General features: G+C 36.6%; 1 protein-coding gene across 2 annotated transcripts; it reads right to left on the bottom strand.

Moving 5' to 3' along the window:
- Nucleotides 1-431: 431 nt before the first annotated feature.
- On the bottom strand, nucleotides 432-19,765 carry LOC115929986. 2 transcript variants are annotated; one of them, XM_031000246.1, is made up of 12 exons: nucleotides 18,978-19,765; nucleotides 13,736-13,848; nucleotides 13,032-13,085; nucleotides 11,925-12,005; nucleotides 10,505-10,573; nucleotides 9,505-9,765; nucleotides 7,574-7,836; nucleotides 6,880-7,001; nucleotides 5,750-6,143; nucleotides 4,124-4,631; nucleotides 2,528-2,643; nucleotides 432-1,589 (listed from the first exon to the last, which is right to left on the bottom strand). In XM_031000246.1, the coding sequence occupies exons 2-12, from the start codon at nucleotides 13,812-13,814 to the stop codon at nucleotides 1,242-1,244; spliced, it is 2,295 nt and encodes a 764-aa protein (XP_030856106.1). In that variant the 5' UTR covers nucleotides 13,815-13,848; nucleotides 18,978-19,765; the 3' UTR covers nucleotides 432-1,241. The 2 variants fall into 2 exon arrangements, with proteins under 2 accessions (XP_030856106.1, XP_030856105.1); XM_031000245.1 differs by having other exon boundaries at nucleotides 9,505-9,804; nucleotides 18,978-19,764.
- Between the last annotated feature and the right edge of the window lie 542 nt (nucleotides 19,766-20,307).

Genomic DNA, 20,307 nt, shown 5'->3' with positions numbered 1-20,307 from the left:
TAAAGCGTATAAGTTTATACAAGGCACTTCTTCTCTAAAGCGTATAAGTTTATACATGACACTTGTTCTCTAAAGCGTATAAGTTTATACATGGCACTTCTTCTCTAAATTGTATAAGTTTATACATGACACTTGTTCTCTGAATCGTATAAGTTTTTACCAGACAGGAGATGTACCACTGGTATGAATTTGGCGATCCTACTTCAAAGCTGTGGAAAGTTATTGTGTGTATACAGCTTTGTATGTTAAGTTCAATGACCTTTTAACCTTTGAACTTTGTTGAACACGAGTGACCCATATTCGAACTTGACCCGAGTCTACAAGAGATGTACCACTGGTGTGAAATTTGGCAATCCTTGATCAAAACTATGGAAAGTTATTGTGTGTACTATGCTTTTAATAAAAAGTTCATAGACTTTTTGACAGTGCCGTAAAAACTGGAAAACAACAACAACAACTTTTGACCTTTCACCTTTGTCGGATATCGCCCATATTCAAACTTGATCTGAGTCTTCAAGAGATGTACCACTGGTATGAATTTCACGATTCTACTTCAAAGCTGTGGAGAGTTATTGTGTGTACAGCATAAGTACAGCTTTGTATATTAAGTTCATTGACCTTTTGACCTTTGAACTTTGTCGACCATGACCCATATTCGAACTTGACCTGAGTCTTCAAGAAATGTACCACTGGTAAGAATTTGGTGATCCTAGCTCGAAGATATAGAAAGTTATTGGGTGTACAACATAATTGTTGACGCCGACACCGCCGGTGTAAAAAGTGACGCCTATGCCTGGCTCCTGCTACGCAGGCGAGACAAAAAGGACATGAAACCATTTTAACGGATATCAACCGATGCCAAAAAACGACATCCGTTCCTCAAGTGTGACAGCCGCATGACGGATTAAACAAAAGTACCATCCGTTACTTGTACATTTTCTGATCCGGCCATGTCTGGCAGCGGAATAAGCTTGTAAGTTTTCAATTCAAAATATTACAGTAATATTAAAAAAGATAAAATTACATCTGTTTAAATCATATAGATTGTAAATCTCATGCAACTAAGATTTGTACTAAGGACCCTCTGGTGAAATTAAAAAGCTCCTCCACTTGTGCTTCACAGCCCCCACCCCCAAAAAATATTACTCCAATTTTATTGAAACCAATAGGCCTACTATTTTGCTCAATTATTTGATAGCTAAGGCAATTACAATGGCCCAATTAAGCTAGGATCTACAAAGCTACTGAAAATAGCTACTGTGCTTCTCTCTCAAACCATTCACTGTTTGAAGAGGAAGTTTTTCTCCAGCAGTCAGTGAGAAAGGAGGGAGAATCACAGAACTAGAATCAATAGTCTCAACCCAAAGCTGTTTCCTGCCCTTTTGTCCTTTGACTGGTACCTTTACCTCCTTCCACTTAGAAGTCAAGGTTCCTGTGTACCACTCGATCTGTAGGGACTTGTCTTCATGTACACTGCGAATGCAGCCAACTTGAGGCCAGTGTGTCGAGTACTCTGGGAGATATGTTGCCACCATGTCTCTCTCCCTAACTTCTGTCCTCTGTTCCTTTACTTTGGGTCCTATGTGAACCTAACAAAAAGAAAAAGAAAGTAAAATAAATAAAATAAGAAAGTGAATTGAAAACGAATAGTGTAGTGCCACTACATACATTATCAGTGATTCAAGACAATTCCTTATGTACACTTTATTTACAACATATAAACATATTATTATAGTAATTCTTTCTGAAACCTAATAAATAATTTTCTTTTATAAAATCAGAAAATATTGTTGAAACTTCTACTATTTTTGTATTTTTTGATTTTCAATTAACCCTAAAAGGGCTGTACGTTCACCGGGATATGTTTAAGGATATTTTTTTTTTGTGCCGGGAGCTTTCATGACTTTATAGCATAGAGTCTTGCGCATCTTTTGATGCCAAATATAAAAAGTTTTGACCATCGGGTAACGTGCAAATTGACGATTTTCCCATTGTCTGTGTATTGTAGCAATTCAATGCAGAAATGCAGATGTGCGATACCTACGATTACGTAAATGCAGATAACTACAATTTTTTGAGGTGCTCACATTGATGTTTAAGAAAAAAAAAAAACAAGAAACAACAAAAACAACAAAAATTTGGGAAGACTTTTGCAACTAATGCACAAGCGTATAGCAATCACTAGTACCCAAAGCTAATCTTTACCTGACATGACCTGACCCCAAAATACTCGGCATGACTTGTAATTACTGTAATGACTGGAATTATGCAAGGGCTTACATGTATATATATTAGGGGCTAGATCTTGTGTGAAGACTATACAGAGTGTAAATTCTGTTAGGGAATAATGTTGCACTCAAGATGCAATTAAGCTGAGTGTGTTAGTCATGCAGCATTGTAGATGATTTACATTTTTTTTTTTTAGAAAGCAACTCAAGTTGTAAATAACGATTAAAATACATTTAATACTAAATATGGTTCACAATATCTTTGTCTTAATTAAGGGACATATTAATGAAACATGTACCTGTCTGAATGTTTCATCCTCTGTGTTGCAAGCATGCTCCTCAAGCTGTGGTCTGTCAGTTGGTTGTTTGGCCATTATCAGTAGATCGCATATAGGCCATCTCACTGTTGAATCTTCTGTTAAAACACACAAAGGAAATGTATTATAGCCCTGATGTAAGAAACAGTGTGCTAAAATATCAAAGTTTATGATCAGCCAGCTAGATAGGTTGTTATTACCTTCATCCAGTTATATAAACATATAGTGGCAAATTCTTGGAATAATAATCGTTTTATCTAATGATACTATGACCTAATCTCTTGAAAGGTCATATATATATTTTTTTAAAACCCTATATAGCCCGGGCTATGCAGTGTCAAAGGGGGGGGGGGGGGGGGGGGGGTGCTAATTTAGCCCCCCCCCCCCCCCCCCCCCCGAGATCTCGCCCCTCAACTGCCTGATCGTGATGAAATCGTCACCTGCAACATAATCTCCAAAATCGTATATTAATCTCTCTGAAAAATATTTTGTTTAATCGATTATGCTAATTATGCTAATTTAAGCATGAAATTAGACCTTTTTTGCTCTAAATCACTCAAAACAGCTCGAAATGTGCTGTTCTTTTGATCTAGACACTCTATGTATTATTCTTAACAAGCGTACTTTAAAAAAAAATCCAGTATCAAAATTAAGTTATGTATTTCATTGTTTTTTTAATTTCTCTGTTTTTCGACCTTTTCATTTTTATTGTTTTTTCAATGAAATTTGTTGGCAACACTTATGCGATCATAACTAGCATAAACGAAATAGATTTCAATCTGTGAAAGCAGATATAATAATACATTTAAAAATATTAGCTAATACACAATTTGTATTGAAATTCTACAAGAAACCACGTTTTTGAGCTATTTTGGGTCCGATGTGCAAGTACATGTACAAAATTATGTGTAGCATAGGAACTGCATGCCCGGGCGTTGTTGCGCGAGATGTGAAGGAAAAAAGTCATGAAATTTCAGCGCAGAATGTCTTCGCTTTAAATAGTTATTGTAAAAAATGTTTTAAGGGGGGGCCAAATTAGTCCCCCTTCCCCCCCCCCCCCCACCCCCCACCCCCCCCCCCCCCCTCATCCAGGCTATAGGGTTAAATCTCGAAAAATAGCAATACCATAATATCTATCTCTAAAAAAAAAAATTTTTAAAGAATGAGTGGAGAAAAACTCAAAAATATCCTCTCAGGTTTATCTATGCTGCTGACTCAGCTGCTCCCTTGTGAGAGGCAATCAAATATCATAAATTGGCGCGTAATTTGCTGGCTCTCTGTAAAACAGCCATTCCTCTTTTTTCTATAGACCACCATCCATTTGATTTGTAGTCAATGGTTATATGCATTAGATAAACCAATATTTTTGTGTCCCACTAGCCTAGTTCGCTATTAAGATTTTTTTGTGAATTGTGCCATGAAGGGGTGTAACAGTCAAGACTTCAATACAAATTGTCAAAGTTTTGGGCCATAAAGCTTGAAGATGCTACATTGTATTTTTCAATGTTTCATAGGTGATGGAAAAAAATACCATAACACCATCAATTTTGGAAGTTTAAAAAATGACAGAAATGATACCTTCATTCTCCTCCTCTTCCAAGGTGAGTAGCTCATAGAGGGACCTCCATGCCTCAATGTCTACTTCTTCCAAGTATGGCTGGAGCTTGTCTGGTAGATGTATGATATTGATGTCCGCAAATGACTTCTCTACCAATGTTGGTTGTCCGTCTGGATGTGATGACAGGATGTGGTTGATGCCAGTGGTGTCTCTCCAATGTGGTGTAGTTGACCAGTCTTTTGTTTGTAGGGTGGCTTTTCCTTGGTGCAGTGCGAATTTGAATATGTGTGGTTTACTGTGATAGCACATGCTGTGTTGATGGGGAAGAAGCCATTTGCGAACATCAAAGAGGTGTAAGATGCGCTCCGCTGTTGTAGGGCAGTGAGCTTTGTGGAAAGCGGCGGGAATAGCTTGCAGAAGTTTTGGAAAAGATGGGGTGCTCCTTTTCTTCAAGTGAGTTGCAATCCTTGAAAAGAACTGGTCGATGTCCTCATGTGTGTGACCGACCATCAAGAAGCCAACTTTGATCTAAATGCAAACAATAAACGTTATAAGGTGAACAACAGTATGGAATAAATTGAATTTTAGGGACATTCCTCAATGATACAACCCAATAAGCATGAGGGATAATTTATTCAATTGAAATTTTTCTTCATTTATCAGAACATTTATCTAACAAAAAACATATTTATCAAAGCTTGTTTTTGTTTACGCTTTACAAATCATATGTACACTGATGACAAAGATGACAACTTTATATTGCCCATGGTTTCTAATGTGCACTACCTCTTTCCCGTTCATAGGGTTCAATCTTTCCGAGAATAATAGGCTACGACCAACAACAAAAAACCCAAAACACTATTTACCATTGGTATACATGTATCTGTGTAAAGTAAATAATTCTAAGTCACAATATCTTTTTTTAACCCTATGATGCCTACACATATCAGACATTTTGGGCAGTAAATGTATTTGATAGATTAAAACAGAGGATCAACTGAAGATATGCAACAATACAATAGCGCAAAATCCCCCATCATAAAAAGTGAGTCAGAAATAATGATTCACCTTGGAAATTTGCCATGGTGAAAATAATTTGTAATCATGAATATTTTCTCTTTTTTTTCACACTCTTTCTGCATCGTTGTTCTCTCCTGCTCACACTACAACTTCGAGAGAGTGGGTTTGACCCACTTTCAAACACTGTTTCATGAATAGATGCCCAACAGCAATGGTACTGCATGCAGCGGGAAAGTGTACTCTACCAGTACATGTCAAACATTTTTATATTTACATATCCCTTCACAAAATATCATGTACTTTTAAACCCAAGGTTTTGGTGCAATTGGGTTTTTACCAAGTTACTTTAATTTACTGTCAACTGTGAATAGTTTTCTGACAAAAGTGAATATTTATAATGTTTATTCTCAAACAATGGGCAATTTCCGAGGTATATCATTATTTCTGACTCGTCCTTTACATGATTCTGAAAAGAACCTCCAAGACAAAGGCATTCTCTTATCCATCCAATACAAGTTCAAATAAACAAAATTTCCTTTTCATTTTGCGATTAAATAAAGCATCATTACAGACTGAATACTTATATTGACAATTAATTACTAAAAAGAACATGTATTAAACATTACCTTCTTGAAGATATTGAGTTCAAGGAGCAGGGACAGAAAAGAAAAGAGATGTCGATTCTTATTCTCCCTAGAAGTGTTGTCCAGCTGTAGGTAGAGGACTGGTGGAAGAGAGTCGGCATAACGGACCAGGATGTTGAGCAGGATATTAATGGTTAGGTTGCTGTCATGTGGGTACTCGTTAAAATCGATGTAGGCGTGTTGACCTCTTCCATGAACAAGTGCACCGGTGATGTGAGTGTGCAGTTGATCATTGTAGCTCAGAGCTTTAGGTGTTGGATGGAGTTGCGGTATTGATGTGCAGTGCTGATCCATCCCATCGATGATTACACTCATGTATTTCTCTGGCTGTGACTTCGCTTTGCGGATGTGTTTGTAATATTTTTGTCTCTCACTGCTGCTGAAAAGAAGGTAAAGAGCAATGAGGAGTCATGCTATGCTTAGAAGTTTTGATCACAAAACCAATACTAATGCCTTAAATACACGAGTAAATTGTAATTTGAATGTGTTATCTGAGACTTGGCTAGGTTTACGTCTATATCAATGATACTTAATTGTGACCAATATACTTTTTTAAAGTAATGAACTTGTGCCTACATTTCTTCTCCTGTTTTCCCTACTATTGTATTTTTCTTCTACTATAGGCTTTTCACGTCAAATATCCACTGATTAGAACCAAACATCCGTATAGGCAGTTCAAATGCCCATATTTTATTGTGGTCACCTATTCAAATATATTAACATTGTTGTTGTTTTTTTCCATTAAGAATTTCATTACTCTCTTATTGCTAATATTTGTTGTCCAATTTTTTAATTTGTTCTGTTATTTTTCTCCAATTTTGCCGCTTCTATTTAAAGCAACTTATCTTGGAGCCTGAGTATTCCTCTAAGCTTTCTCGGTTTTTGTCTCCTTCAAAATCTTTGTTGAAATATTCACTTCTATGAGGAAAGCATATAATGACATAGCTCTAGTTGTATATTGTAGCTACATGTAAAATACATCCATGGTTGTCATTTGTTGCACTTAAAATACTGGATCACAGATCACCTCATTCTAAATGCTTAAAAGAAAAAAAAGTACATCAAAATCAATTACAACATTAACTTCAAGCTTTAATCAAAGTTTGCTGTACCTTTGTTTCTCTACATGTTTTTGATGTTGTGCAATCAATTGTCTTCGAACATCTTTGTCGTTTGTCTTGCCAAGCTTCATTTTCAGCTCTGTGCACACATCGCACTTAGAGAAGCGGTTCACCTATAAAGAAAAAAAGAAAAATATCAAAGAGAAGGATTGTTAATTACAAAATTAATGTTATGGATGTGTTTTCTTGATGCATATAAATGTAGATGTTATAAGACTAATATAATAATATATTGACACAAAGATACAAGAGGCCTCAGGAATTTAACAAATTTCGTCTGGCTAAGAATCATAAATTCATCTATGTCTAACCCTAACTGTACCGGGGGTATAATTTGCATAAATTAGCATTATTGATAAAATAAGCAAATTTCCGCGAAACTAATGGCAAAATCTCTGCATAATTTTGTGGCGATTGGCCCATTTGGAGTGCATTAAAACTGCAATATGTTTTGTACACAAACTGACCTGAAATCATGATGGGTCATATGACACTATAAAAGAATTGTCTGTTTTTGCAAAAACTTACGGTAGTGTAGTGTCAAAATAAAAAGTAATGAAGTGGCATTGCTGAAAACATGGCGGTTTTGATTATGGTATGCAACAACCTATGTTTAGAGCTTTTGAGCGTCCCGCCCCACTCACTCCCATCCAGTACAGTTTAGGGTCAATGGAATTTACAATACCTTGGGGATTGTGATGTGCTGCTCTTCCTTTCTCCAAATCCTTTTGAAGTGAGTCTCAGAACAAACCTCAGCATTATCTTGTCGTATTCTTCTATACACCTCTCGCTTTGTGAACCCATGTGGAAGGTTTACAGACTCTCTGTCAGGCATTCGGTCTCCATAGGAACGAGCAAATGCATTAAGTTCTGTCTTCGCGTTTAGGGTTTTGTTAATCTTGTGTCCTTTCCTCAAGCAGTTAGCAGGCAATGGGTATAGCAGTCCATCTATTCACAACAAATTAAATGCATGCATGGAAATAACTAGAAATATCGAAAATGGCTGATCACCACAAAACTCGGCATGCGCCTCAGATATTGCGCAAAGGAAGAGACCTTACCTATATTTTTGGCTGAAAATTGCTTATTTTGTCATTTATGCAAATTCTATTCATGAATATGTTTTTTATTATGAATTACATAAATAAATAATAATAATACCAGTCTCTTATAAAGCGCTTTACGAGTTAAGACCAAAGCGCTCACAGCATATTATTGCCCCAGTCATTGGATTCAATTACAAAAAAAAAACAGCATTTACAGTGCACAATCTCCTCTCCCTGGGGAGCATTCCAGCTGGTCACCTATTAGGCGCACACAATGCCAATTCAACTGCATTGCGTTCGCATCCTACAGGGTACCCATTTTAACACCTGGGTAAGGTGAAGCAATGTAGACAAAGTGCCTTGCTCAAGGAACATAAATGCTGTGCTGCTTTTACAGAGTTTATTTTTTGGCAAAAAGTTTCTTAAAAGCCTATTTGACATTATCATATAATTGAATTGTCCATATACTTGTTTTATAATAATAATAATATAATAACGGCCATTTGTACTGCGCCATGTCTGTCAGATTTGACACTGGGCGCCCCATTATGAATTTCTAATGTATTTTACTGTTTTTCAATTCTTATGTATTTTATTGTTTTAGGACTTCTTATACTTAAGATCATTATCTGGATCAATTTACAGTTTGAGTAAATGATAAATCTAGTCTAAAGAATGAAACATTACTGATTCATAGACCCAAACAAGAAACTTCACTTTGCCATTTGTTTGGTAGACAAGATGACAAAAATTTCAATTTTCGGCTTGACCTTTGGTCACAAAAGGTCAGGTAACTCTCTAGCATTCGCATCCTACTGATTTCCAAAAACAGCAAATAGCGGTTACAGCACAATCCCCGAAAATGCAGGGGTGGGCTGATGCCCCCCACCCCCCAGTACAGTAAGTGTTAAAGCTACATAAGAGTAATGAAAGATAATGCAGCTGTCGTACACGAAAACCCCTCACAAAAAGTTCTGCAATTCAAGTTTGAGAAAGGGTATCTCTCGTTGTATTAAATGATTAAATGATACTTCAGTTTGGCACCATTGGAAAGCCTGTTCATTCCCCTAGACAATGATGCCCAATTTTTATAATGTAATCATGGAATATGCAGGACACCTGAATATCTGACCAAGTAGAAAGTCAAATCTTGCAAAATGCATTTTTGTCAACAGTGAATTCTTCATTTGTTTAGAGATAAGATTGTGTTTAATTGATATCAATTCTGATTGAATGCCAATGCAGTATTCTCATATTCTTCTGAAGATGAACTTATTTCAAATGATTTTGAGATATCAAAACAAGAAATTTTACCTATAATTTTGTGAGAGGTTTATATCATACAAATGAGCCAGGAAAAAAGAGTTTTAGCCAAACCAATAAGAATGACCAACAGTCACTCTGTATTTCAAGTTTAACTACCTGCAAGCTTTCTATAAACAAAAAAGGACAATAATACGTTGGATGAATATGGGAGATTCTTTTAGGGTTTATGTACATTTTTTGCCCAGTACATTATGTACAAAGGCCATGAATTTTCAAAGAAACTGTTTTGAAATATGAACCTCACCTCTGAACTGCTTCTGCCAGTAGTAGAATCTTGACCTCACAATTCCAACGACTTGATGCCAGGCTGTGGCACACACCTGCTCCAAACCGATGTTGTAGGAGAATTGGAGACTTTCATTTTCAGACCGAGAAGAGTGGGTTCTGAAGTACTCCATCAGCCATGTCCTCTGATCACCCAGCGACTTTTCCTTAAAAGCGATCCGAGCTGCAGCTGCATCTGCTCGTGTGACTCTTGCCAGACAATCTGTTGAACAACATCTTCCTGCAAGGACAGTTATAAATGTCTGATGACCAGTTCTAACTGCAAAAGGGGAAGTAAAAAACAAAGCAGTTACGTCTCCATTGTTGTAAACAGGCATGAAAGCCTACAAGAATAACCAAATCTTTGTGCGGCATAGCCAGCTTATGTACATGTATGAATGGAATGAAGTAAAATTCTCAAAATTTATTCAAGTTGCAACTTCTGAAGGACTTTACTTGCTTTGAAGTACAATATAATTTGGATCGCCATGCAAAATTGAAATATCCCGTTGTCAAATCCACTTGTTACCATTTACCTACAGAAGTCTTTGGCGATTGCCATGGTAACATTTTCTAAATAATATCATACATGTACTTACATGGTTCATTAAAAAACTGCCGTCTACTATAATAAAGGGCCGTTCTCATAAGAGCAGGTAAACCTCCTCAACATTTGCCCCCGCGGTAAATGAGAAAACGATGCAGTAATAAACCTATCAGACTGTTCACATACGAAGAAGCATCTCCTCCAATCAAAACCTAAGCAATTTTTATTTTGGTTCCTGGAGGCAAAAATATTTGACCAATCACATGCCAGGAAAATGGGATGTTGCATTGTTGCGATGCGTATTGCTCATCTTGATTGCCCGGTTTACACGCCATTTTGGGGGGGTCAATGTGCAAACTTATTTACCGCAGGGGCAAATGTTGGAAAGACCCTTAAGAATTACTTTGTTATATCAGATTGTTTGAGTAAGTACCTCTTTTTTTCTGCTCTTGATCACTGCATGATGATTCCAGTTGAAATGTCACATGTCTTCTCTTTTTTCCTGTGCAATGATATAAAAAATGAAGAATGACTTAACTATATCTTGTATAATCATTATCATTATGTTGCAGTATAAATGGATACAAAAATCTTAATTGACTCAACTTAGCTTTTTGCTAAGGGGGGGGGGGGGGGGGGGTTGCAGGCGCAGGATTTTGGTAGACCCCGATTAACAAAAAAAATTCAAACCAACACACATAAAAACATGCTTTGTCCAATGGGGGGTAGGGGGGGGGGGGGGTAGGGGGGTACGGACGGACAACCCGAAAACATGAGGCAGAGGTGGAGGCATAACAAGTCTTATCTAAAATGTTTGTGGTGAGAAAAAGTGAGCCAAAAATATGAACCGTTTTGGCCAAGATTAACATCAATTTTTGCTAAAATGTGAAGTTTTTTCAAAGAAATTTAGCCTCATTTAGCCCTAATGACATGCCAGTTGGATGAAAGAACAGGGTAAGCTCATTTTTTTAATACCAGATTGGTAACACAAATATTTTTGAAGATATAATATAGATATATTGACTGCTTTGAGATGTGTGTACTAGCTTTTTTTAGGCTAGCAAAAATATCATCAAATATTGACTACTAGCTAAAAAACAACTGGTCAATACTGATCAAATTACAGTCTTTCTACATCATGCCTTGGTTATTATGCTGATTACTCAACAAATACTCTTTTTCTAACAGAATCATTTAAATTGTTCAATGTCTAGCACATACATGTATGGTATTGACACCCATCCCAGGTCATTTCCTGCCCTCAAATAAAATAAAAGGCCCAGTCACAATATGGATAACAATTGACTTGAAATAAGCTCATGGTTCAAAATTTGGTTCATATCCACTTGGTCTACTACCAGTTGGTCTAATTCCCACATCATCTAACACTAACATGGCTAAACCCATTTGGTCTACTATCACTTTGGTCTAATTGCCGTTTGGTCCAATCATCACTTGGACTAATTCCCACTAAGGCTGATTGTCATTTTGTCTAATTATCAAATGGTCTAACTACCATTTTGTCTATAATACTTTTCCCCATTTTGCCAAAAGATCATCTGGTCTATTACCAGTTCATCTAATCAGATAGACTAAGTGGTGTTAGACCAAGAGGGTATTAGACGAAATGGGATAGCCTAACTGGGAATTAGAAGAAATAGGAAATGGATTAAGTGGCAATTAGACCAAATGGTTATTAGACCAACTGGTTATAGACAAAATGGGATATTAGACAATGTGGGATGAGACCAAACGGGCATTAGACAAAGTGAGAGTAGACCAAGTGTCAATTCACCCAAAATTTCATACAGCTTTATTGAACACCAATTACTCATAAGTGATGTTACACTAACCCCTTTTCCTTGGAATATGGCAAGCATCCTCATCTGCATCACTCTCAAGTTCAGTGATAAAGATACCAGGAGTCCAGGGACCTGTAGGAATTCAAATGAAAAGATGTACATGTACATGTATACCACATACGCTTAACATAATACAATGTAGGTAAGGGCATAATACTTGTCTTTTACAGATACATTAAGCCCTGCCATGCTAATTGCTAACCATGCATGGTGTTATTTTTTTCAAAGACAGCAGACAGTCAGCTGTACTTGTGCTGTCCAATACGGATATATAGCAAATGAAGGGGAAAAAAGAATAGACCAGGCAAGCTATGTGACATGCTCACAGGAAACTTTAATGTTAATGTGAATGGAAAGTTGCAATATTTATTATTGACATGCAAATACATGTACGTGTATGATATCTTGTCAGATTTCACCTTTTTTTTTGTAGTTCAAATTGTCTTGGTGTTGTAAAAACATACACATTCCTGAATTAGATAGAATTGAATACTTTTTTAATTATCTTTTTTGTGTAGCAAATAAGAATTTTAGTGAAAATTGTAAGTACAAAATTTTAATCATAGTGTAAACTGTAAAAAATTAGTGGGCCACCTATTCTACACTGACAACAGTAAGGCAGATATATATATATATATATGTACAATCAGATGCAATAGGAAAATGGTATTCACTTTCATGACCCAATTAAGGCATTGACCAGCACACTTAATCTTGTCTATTGTACTATGTATACTACATGTATGAGCTGAATAGCTACTCATCATAGGGGACATTGCTTTTGTTTTCATTGTTTGGCACTCTTCTTTAGTTTACGGAAAAGTCATTTAAAGGAAGCTTAAATACCAGAACGCAGAATATAAACATGCACACGCAAAGCAAAAGCTCAAATTCTGTCAATGCATTACAAAATGAAGACAAATCTATAGAACTGTTTTATTCAAATTTGGGGTTTTACTTCAATATAAACGCAGGAATAAAGTCTTCTGCTCTTCAATGATACTTTAAGTCATGTTTAAGTTTTTGAGTTTTTCTTCATTCTTTAAAGTTTGTTCTGCTTTTCCCCAAAACATTGTATGGAATTTTCCCAGAACATACCTGTCTCACAATGTAGATCCTCATCAGCTTCACTCTCAAGCTCTGTCTGGAGACCTAAGTACATTCATAAATATGATATTGCTTAAATGGTTTACATTGTTTGGCACTCTTCTTTTATTTTATATGGAAAGGTCAATGAAAGGATTTAGCTATTCCTAGAAATGAGGGATACATTGTACATGTAGACAACATGACAGACTGTGTAAAAGCTCAATTTCTGTCCATGTTGCACAACATCAAAACAAATCTGTTTACAATTTTGGGAAAAAACAAGCTCTGAAAAAACTAGGAATTGTAATCGTCCAAAACATTACAGCATACATGTATTATGTAACACCACTATGATAATAAATAATAGTATTGTTGTTAATATTATAAATTCAATTCAATTCAATATGCTGTGAATTTAAAATACACTGAACAATAGCTATGAAAGCTGAAGATATTTACACAATTATCACAATGATCTTTGAAAATTCACAGTACATGTAGGCCTACTACTACTGGGTGTTTCCATAACCCGACACCCTAATCCTAAACCTAATCCTAACCCTAGGGTTTAGGGTTAGGGTGTCAGGTTATGGAAAGACCCACTACTACTAGTTCTCATCTATGTCCATTTTGCAAACTTTCGCTGTGCTACATTTGTTTCTGCATTCACTTACAGCACATTATTTAAGAATTCTTTCCCATAATTTACTTACCTGTCATCTGTGTGTTTGGAAGAGCATCATCAGGCTCAGCTGCACTCTCCAACTCTGTCAGTGGATCCAAAACAGCCATGTTTCTTCAGCATGAAGCACTAGATCTTGAACAGCTAGAATACATAAAATAAACCCCAAAGAACTTTATCCGATACTCTATGGGTTACTGGTTAAGGAGTTAGAAGAACTTAACGGGTCTACCCTCGACGCGCGGCACCCAACTCGACTTGGGTGCTAAGTGCGTTTATTCATGTGCGCGCACTCAGTTCCTGCGTATGTACATGTAACTCTATGTTAGCAACCCAATGCACATGCACGTGGTAGACGCAGGCCCAGGTGTTTGGTATATATCTATGGGCAAATGTAAACTGTTTAGTTCTTCTAATTCTTTAACAAGTAACCCATAGAGTGTCCTTAAACTTAAAGATAAACTTTAGTACTGGTAATGCGCTTGCATTGTGAAAGTAGAGGTGTGAAAGGATCAGAAACAGTTGATCATGTAGCATGTAAGTATTGGTGTGCACTGCAAGGTTCTGGAGTCATCAAAATCATAATAAATTTGACCGAGTCTTGGTAAAGTAACAAACACTCACATAGAAAGCTATATATGGGACAACACACATGGTGTCGGGGATGGTACTACCTTGGTTTCCTTGTCTTTCTATGCTCATTACTCAGCCAGTATACATTTTCTTCCAAAATTGTTTGGCACATGTCATTTATTTGTAATCTTGAACATTCAGTGTAAGTTTCGTTTGATTCTGTGAGAATTAATTTTTTTTTTTTACCAGTACTGGAGTTTATCTTTAAATGTATGATCAGAGGGAATAAATCAAAGTTTTACATTTAAACATGAATTAAAAACTCAATTTTTAATAAAAAACATATAAGGCACTACCTGCATAGATCTAGACTAGTCTAGGCTAGACCGAAATATCAGTGTTTATGTTGGCATTGGATGCCCTGAGATTGGATTTTCTTTAAAGTCACAAGAGTTATCTGGTGGGGGGTGGGGGGGTCGGTGCATTTTGGCAATTTCCTTTTATATGGTGTAGTAGTTCAAGTACTGTTGTTGTTTATCATCCATTGTTAGACCCCTTTGCAACTGACTTATCCTGACACTTTTTGTGTCTTTGCACGGTTTGGTGAGCATAATTTTAGGGGACAAATTGCAATGTTCAAGCCTCCTAAATTGGAAAAAAATTACAAAATCCCTTCAGTTTATTGAAAAAATTCACATCAGATCTTGTTACCAAAATGTATCATCAATTGTTCTGTAAACACAAGAGGTAAGTGTCAGTGTCTTTTTGATAAAAAGTTACGCCATTTAGATTAAGGGGGGACATACATATGATGTGTATAGGTCAAGATCTATATACATCTAGCCTACTTGATGTAGTATTATAACTAGATCAACATGTATGTCTAATTTAGTCTTATTACTCTGAAGTATTCTTCTACTAAAAGTTTAAGATTTATAGATCTATTCCACTCATCCACTGTATAAGGTTATAACCTAGACATGTATCTGAAGATACTTCGTCTAGTTATAACCTTGTACTCTTTTACTAATATGGGTATGGTAAGGCGTAAAGTTATAGATCTAACCACTCATCCACTATATGAGGTTATAACCTAGACATGTATCTGAAGACAGATACCTCGGTCTAGTTATAACCTTGTACTCTTTTGCCAATATGGGTATGGTAAGGCAGGCCTGTAAATGGGATTTTTCAGGGGGGGGGGGGGGTGCGTAAGTTGATAAAACGGACCTTTGATACAAAATAACTGTTTGCAGAGGCAGATCCAACATTAACCATTTTTTCTTCAGAGTGACCTGAAAGCAAGGCATTTTAAGTGCCTCCTTTTAATCCTCATGAACAGGGAATGTATCTCCTTAAACAAATAATGCGAGTGCAAATCGTGAGTGGAAATTTTCATAAAGTGACCTGAAGTCAAGTAGGCTAATCATTGCACTTTTTGAGTTTAAATTTTCCATGAACATACATGTATAATACCCCTCCCTTCTCTTAATCAATCATGCGAGCGCAAAACACGAGGTCATTTTTTTATATTTAAAGCAACCTGAACACAGGGAATTTTAGGCTCATGCACTCCTCTAAATCCTGATGAGCAGGATATGTATTTCCTATAAAAAGGGGGCCAAAAGCCAAAACGCAAAGGCATACTGTGTGCAAAAAGAAGCATTTTCACATTTCATATGATCCCTGAATCACCTCTTTAAATATTTCCATACATGTAAAGGTGTAAACCAAATATTACGCTAGCATTCAAAGCCATTTTGGTATGCCCTGGGCGGCACCATGATGATTCCATTCCCCCCAATTTTTGACGTACATGTATTTATGGACAAACCCTTACTGGTCTTTCACAATCATAAACGAACTGTTTGTGTAGTATATTAATTTAAAAGAAATGTGCAGTGTTAGAAACCTCTTGCATTGCATTTATATATTTAATATGTAAAATCCCTTTCAAAATAAAATTCTAGCAACGGTTCATCCCGAAAACTGCATGAAAATCATGACATTAACTGTTTAATCAGAACGAGGATGTTAGCAAGCTTTGTAGATCTTAATTTATCCACATACATGTAATTGTTGAAGAACTTTTTTTTCACAGTACTCCCGTTGTGTTAGATCAGCTGTACGATCTGCATAATGAATGAAAAAGAAGTCTAGTCATTCATATGCTGGTATGCAGCCAATCTTACACAATGGGAGTTACAAGCTTCCTAACAATATAACTGTTATTCTATCGCAATGTTTAAACCTAAAATTTGAGTAAAACAAATAATGTTTCTATCATTATATTATTTTTATGTATTTGTATAGCGTATTTTATATCAAAATTGTATCTAGATCTAATTAATTTTAAAGGTAATATGGAATGTTATCAAAGTCCAAATATACGTCACAGACTTGCATGTAGGGGGTCTCACTACAGATCATAAACATGCCAGCACCCTTGATAGCAGACGACATCGCAAATGCCTATTTTTCAAAATATTTGCCAGTTTGATGTGGGGTACTCAGTGGGCGTTTTTTGGTGATCTATGTATCAAAGGAAAGCTTGTGGTAAAAATTATATATTATAATTGATGAAATTCTAGTTTTGGTTTCATTTAAACAAATAATGCGAGCGGAAATTTTTTCATATAGATCTAGTTACCTGAAAACAGGGCATTTTAAGCGCTTTTTATAATCCTCATTAACAGGATCCTGTTAATCCTCCCCTGATAAATGGTCCACATTAATTACAATAGGTTCTTTTAAAAAAAGTGGGCCTTTCAGATACTTTTTTTTTTGGGGGGGGGGGGTGCATGCCAATACTCTACAATGTAAACAGATCTAGATCTAGATGTAATATGTAGGTCTAGACCTAACTTTGTTAGATCTATAAAAAGTATAATTCTATTCTCATCTAGAAATTTAAACAAGTCAAAAAAGTGAAGAAAAAAAATCACAAATTTCGAAAGTTTAACACACAGTTAGCAGCAAGAAAGTGTTGCCATAAAAAATGCCTGAAAAAATATTTGTGGTTTATACAACATTCTTCAAGACTTCATAAACAACTGTATTATTAGTATGGTAGAGGTACCTTAATCCATGCAGTACATTAATCCACGCATCCCTCAATACGCGCGATGCGACGCGTTATATGCGCTCATTTTTTTTGGATAGACAATAAAACAACAAGCCTATCGCGATATCACAACAATTTTGAGGGAAAATCATTGGTTTCTTGTATTTTTATGATTTCATGAAATCATCAAGAATACACTTCATTGAGACAGAAAACGAAAATATACATTCATTTCCTGTATTAAAACTGTGGTGCGTGGATTAATGTACCGCTTGATTTTGTCAAAGAAAAATTGAAGCGGTCACGTAATCGACACGAGAGTTAACATTCACCAAATATTCCTGTCAAAGTTTTCTCTATAAATGATCCTCAGAATATTTAGTATTTAATGAGGAAAAAACGTTGATAAAAAATGTTAAATTATTTGACTTTTTAGCCTTTCAAAACAAAGTGCGTGGATTAAAAGTACCTCCATCATACAGTTGTAGATCTAAACTATGAGTAGACTAGATCTATGACCATCAAATTTTAAAAAGATCACTTTAACTTCGGCCAGGGCCTAACTGTTAGGCCTATACTTTGTATTGACATCGTGTTATGAGTGGCCTATACTTTGTATTGACATCGTGTTATGAGTGGCCTATACTTTGTATTGACATCGTGTATGAGTGGCCTAGCCCAGTCAACATATTTGTAAAGTGACATTGTATTCCTTCTTACTTAAAGGTACTATGTCCCATTTGCAGGCCAAAAAAATGAAAAAGTTAAATTCCAACTGCATTTGAAAGATAATACTAATTTAGAACTTCCCTAAACAAAGTGGGGCTTAAAAATGTCTTCAAGTGGGAAAATAACGACTAGATCTATTAGTTGTCAAATCGACTTTAGGGCTATAGGCCTAGAGCCCAAAAGTAATAGTCTTGATTTTCAGACAACTGTACCGAATGGTCATAGAGGTCTACGTTTTATGCTGCGCAAAGATTCAATCAGTTTAATCTTGGCCATCACAAGAAGTGGGTTATTGATGTAGATCTAGACAAATGCTCATGTACCCTTTACAACTCTTTTCATGTATTTTATGACCAAAGAAGAAAAAAAAGCCAGTCACTCACTCAGTAGTGTCTGACAGTGAAGTCTAGCAAGTAAACGGGTTTCCTTGCATAATTTGAATATGAGGACACTGCTAACATTTAAATTTCACAGATAGGACATAGGTCTAGGCCTACATGACATAGGCTAGACCCTATTCATAATTCCTGCAAAGTTCTACAGAATTTGAGGTTGGCTGCAAAAGGGACATAGATCTAGTACCTTTAAGTTCTAGATCTACTAGATCTAGTTTTACTAATACTAGACATAAAGTTAGATCTAGATCCAACATAAAATAGACTTCCAAATTGCCAGAGTCTATAGCTACTGTGGATTAGTACAGCAACGTTAGTCCAATAACTGTTTAACACCGTAACTTAGCTCCGTCTCGCCCAGTACACTACAGTGCACAACGTGTGAATCTAAGTAACAAAACACTGTGGTAGTACTAGTAGCTGTAACACTTTGTAAATTGTAACACATTAACTGTTATCTAATTAAGTTAACGTTACTGTAAAACTTGAAAGAAAAAGCATTGTAAAATTACCTCTCGCTTTCCAACGCAACGCCAGTACTCTGAAGGTACCGTAGATAATCAAGTCTTGACTCTTCTCCTCGGACAGCTGTCAACGTAGCTTTTTGGGTGCAACAAATTCAAGATTCAAGATTCGGCACGTGCTGTCGATGGGAAATCTATTGTTTACAAAACACCCAAACATGGGGATTATAGAAGTATAGTACACACGTAGGTAGACATGTCCGCCGCGCTCCGTGGGAATTTCTTAGAAACTAGCTCGACACATCGCCCGTGCGGGATTATTAACTTCTTAGAAATCGGTTCAACGCATAGTCTTACTCCCAGTCTGTGATGGACGCGGGACGCGCATTTAAAGATTCGTTGTACGGGATGGGGGGAGGGGGAGGGGGCAGGGTGAGGGTGGGGGTAAAGACATTTAATTGCTGTACTGTTGGGACAACCTCAAAATTAGAACTTTACAAGATCGAGTTCGATCCATCGACCTCAAGTCTCCAGCTTTTATTTTATTGTTGTTTTTGTTTACGCCACTCCCGCTAGTCTGAGTCTATATAATTCTATACAGTACAACGTAGGCCGAGGTGCCTCTGCCCTCGACTCCAACGTCGAACAAGTGAGATGCCAACTAAAGGGTGTAATAAGAAACTAAATCATTAATTTGTTGGGTTTTTTGCATTTCGAAAATTATATGAGCCTCGATCTGCAGGACCACTTTTCGTTAAAAAAAAAAAAAAAAAAAAAAAATTGTAAAGTGCACAGGCTTCACACACTTCAAATGGGTGTTTCCACATGTTACCTGCATGTATACACCCCCTGTCATCCTGACATGGGTAGGGTTAGGGTTATGTTTAAGATTATGCTTAGAGTTAGGGGTGTAAGGTGAGGTCAACAAATGGAAACACCCCCATTTGAAGTGTGTAACGTAGGCTATGCATCTTTACGATTTGCATTATTTTTACGAAACTTGGCCCTATATACAGCCCTCTCCCCTCCCAATACATTTTAACACAGGTCACATTTCAGCTAGGTCTCTATCGAGAAAAAAAAAATCAGCTCGCGTGCACTTCAGTTTGAAAATTTGCTCATACGAAGAACAAAGGCGGATTTGGAGAGGGGTGTGTGCGGATGGGGGGGGGGGGGGGGGCTCAGACAATGAACAACCACCAAATTTTTGGGTGGGGTACATTTATCACTAAGCCACTTATAATTTTGGTGTGGATCAAATATTATAGAGCCCTTACCCCATTGTTTTTTTTTTTTTTTTTTGGGGGGGGGGGGGCTCAGATATCATTGTGTCTACCATATTTTTGTTGGGAATCGACTATCATTGAGCTCCTCTCTC

Source organism: Strongylocentrotus purpuratus, unplaced genomic scaffold, assembly GCF_000002235.5.
Source record: "Strongylocentrotus purpuratus isolate Spur 01 unplaced genomic scaffold, Spur_5.0 spur5_scaffold_6, whole genome shotgun sequence".
NCBI classification, from domain to species: domain Eukaryota; kingdom Metazoa; phylum Echinodermata; class Echinoidea; order Camarodonta; family Strongylocentrotidae; genus Strongylocentrotus; species Strongylocentrotus purpuratus.
Note: the sequence above shows the minus strand (reverse complement) of the source record. Positions and strands in the feature narration are given on the sequence as shown.

Bases quoted from the DNA above. Each gene is read 5' to 3' on its own strand.
- LOC115929986 (XM_031000245.1), bottom strand. From the start codon at position 13,814: ATGGCTGTTTTGGATCCACTGACAGAGTTGGAGAGTGCAGCTGAGCCT. The intron at 9,805-10,504 runs GTACTTACTCAA...CCCCTTTTGCAG, and splicing joins TCAAGAGCAGAAAAAAAGAG to TTAGAACTGGTCATCAGACA. The intron at 7,002-7,573 runs GTATTGTAAATT...TTTTCTTTATAG, and splicing joins AGCACATCACAATCCCCAAG to GTGAACCGCTTCTCTAAGTG.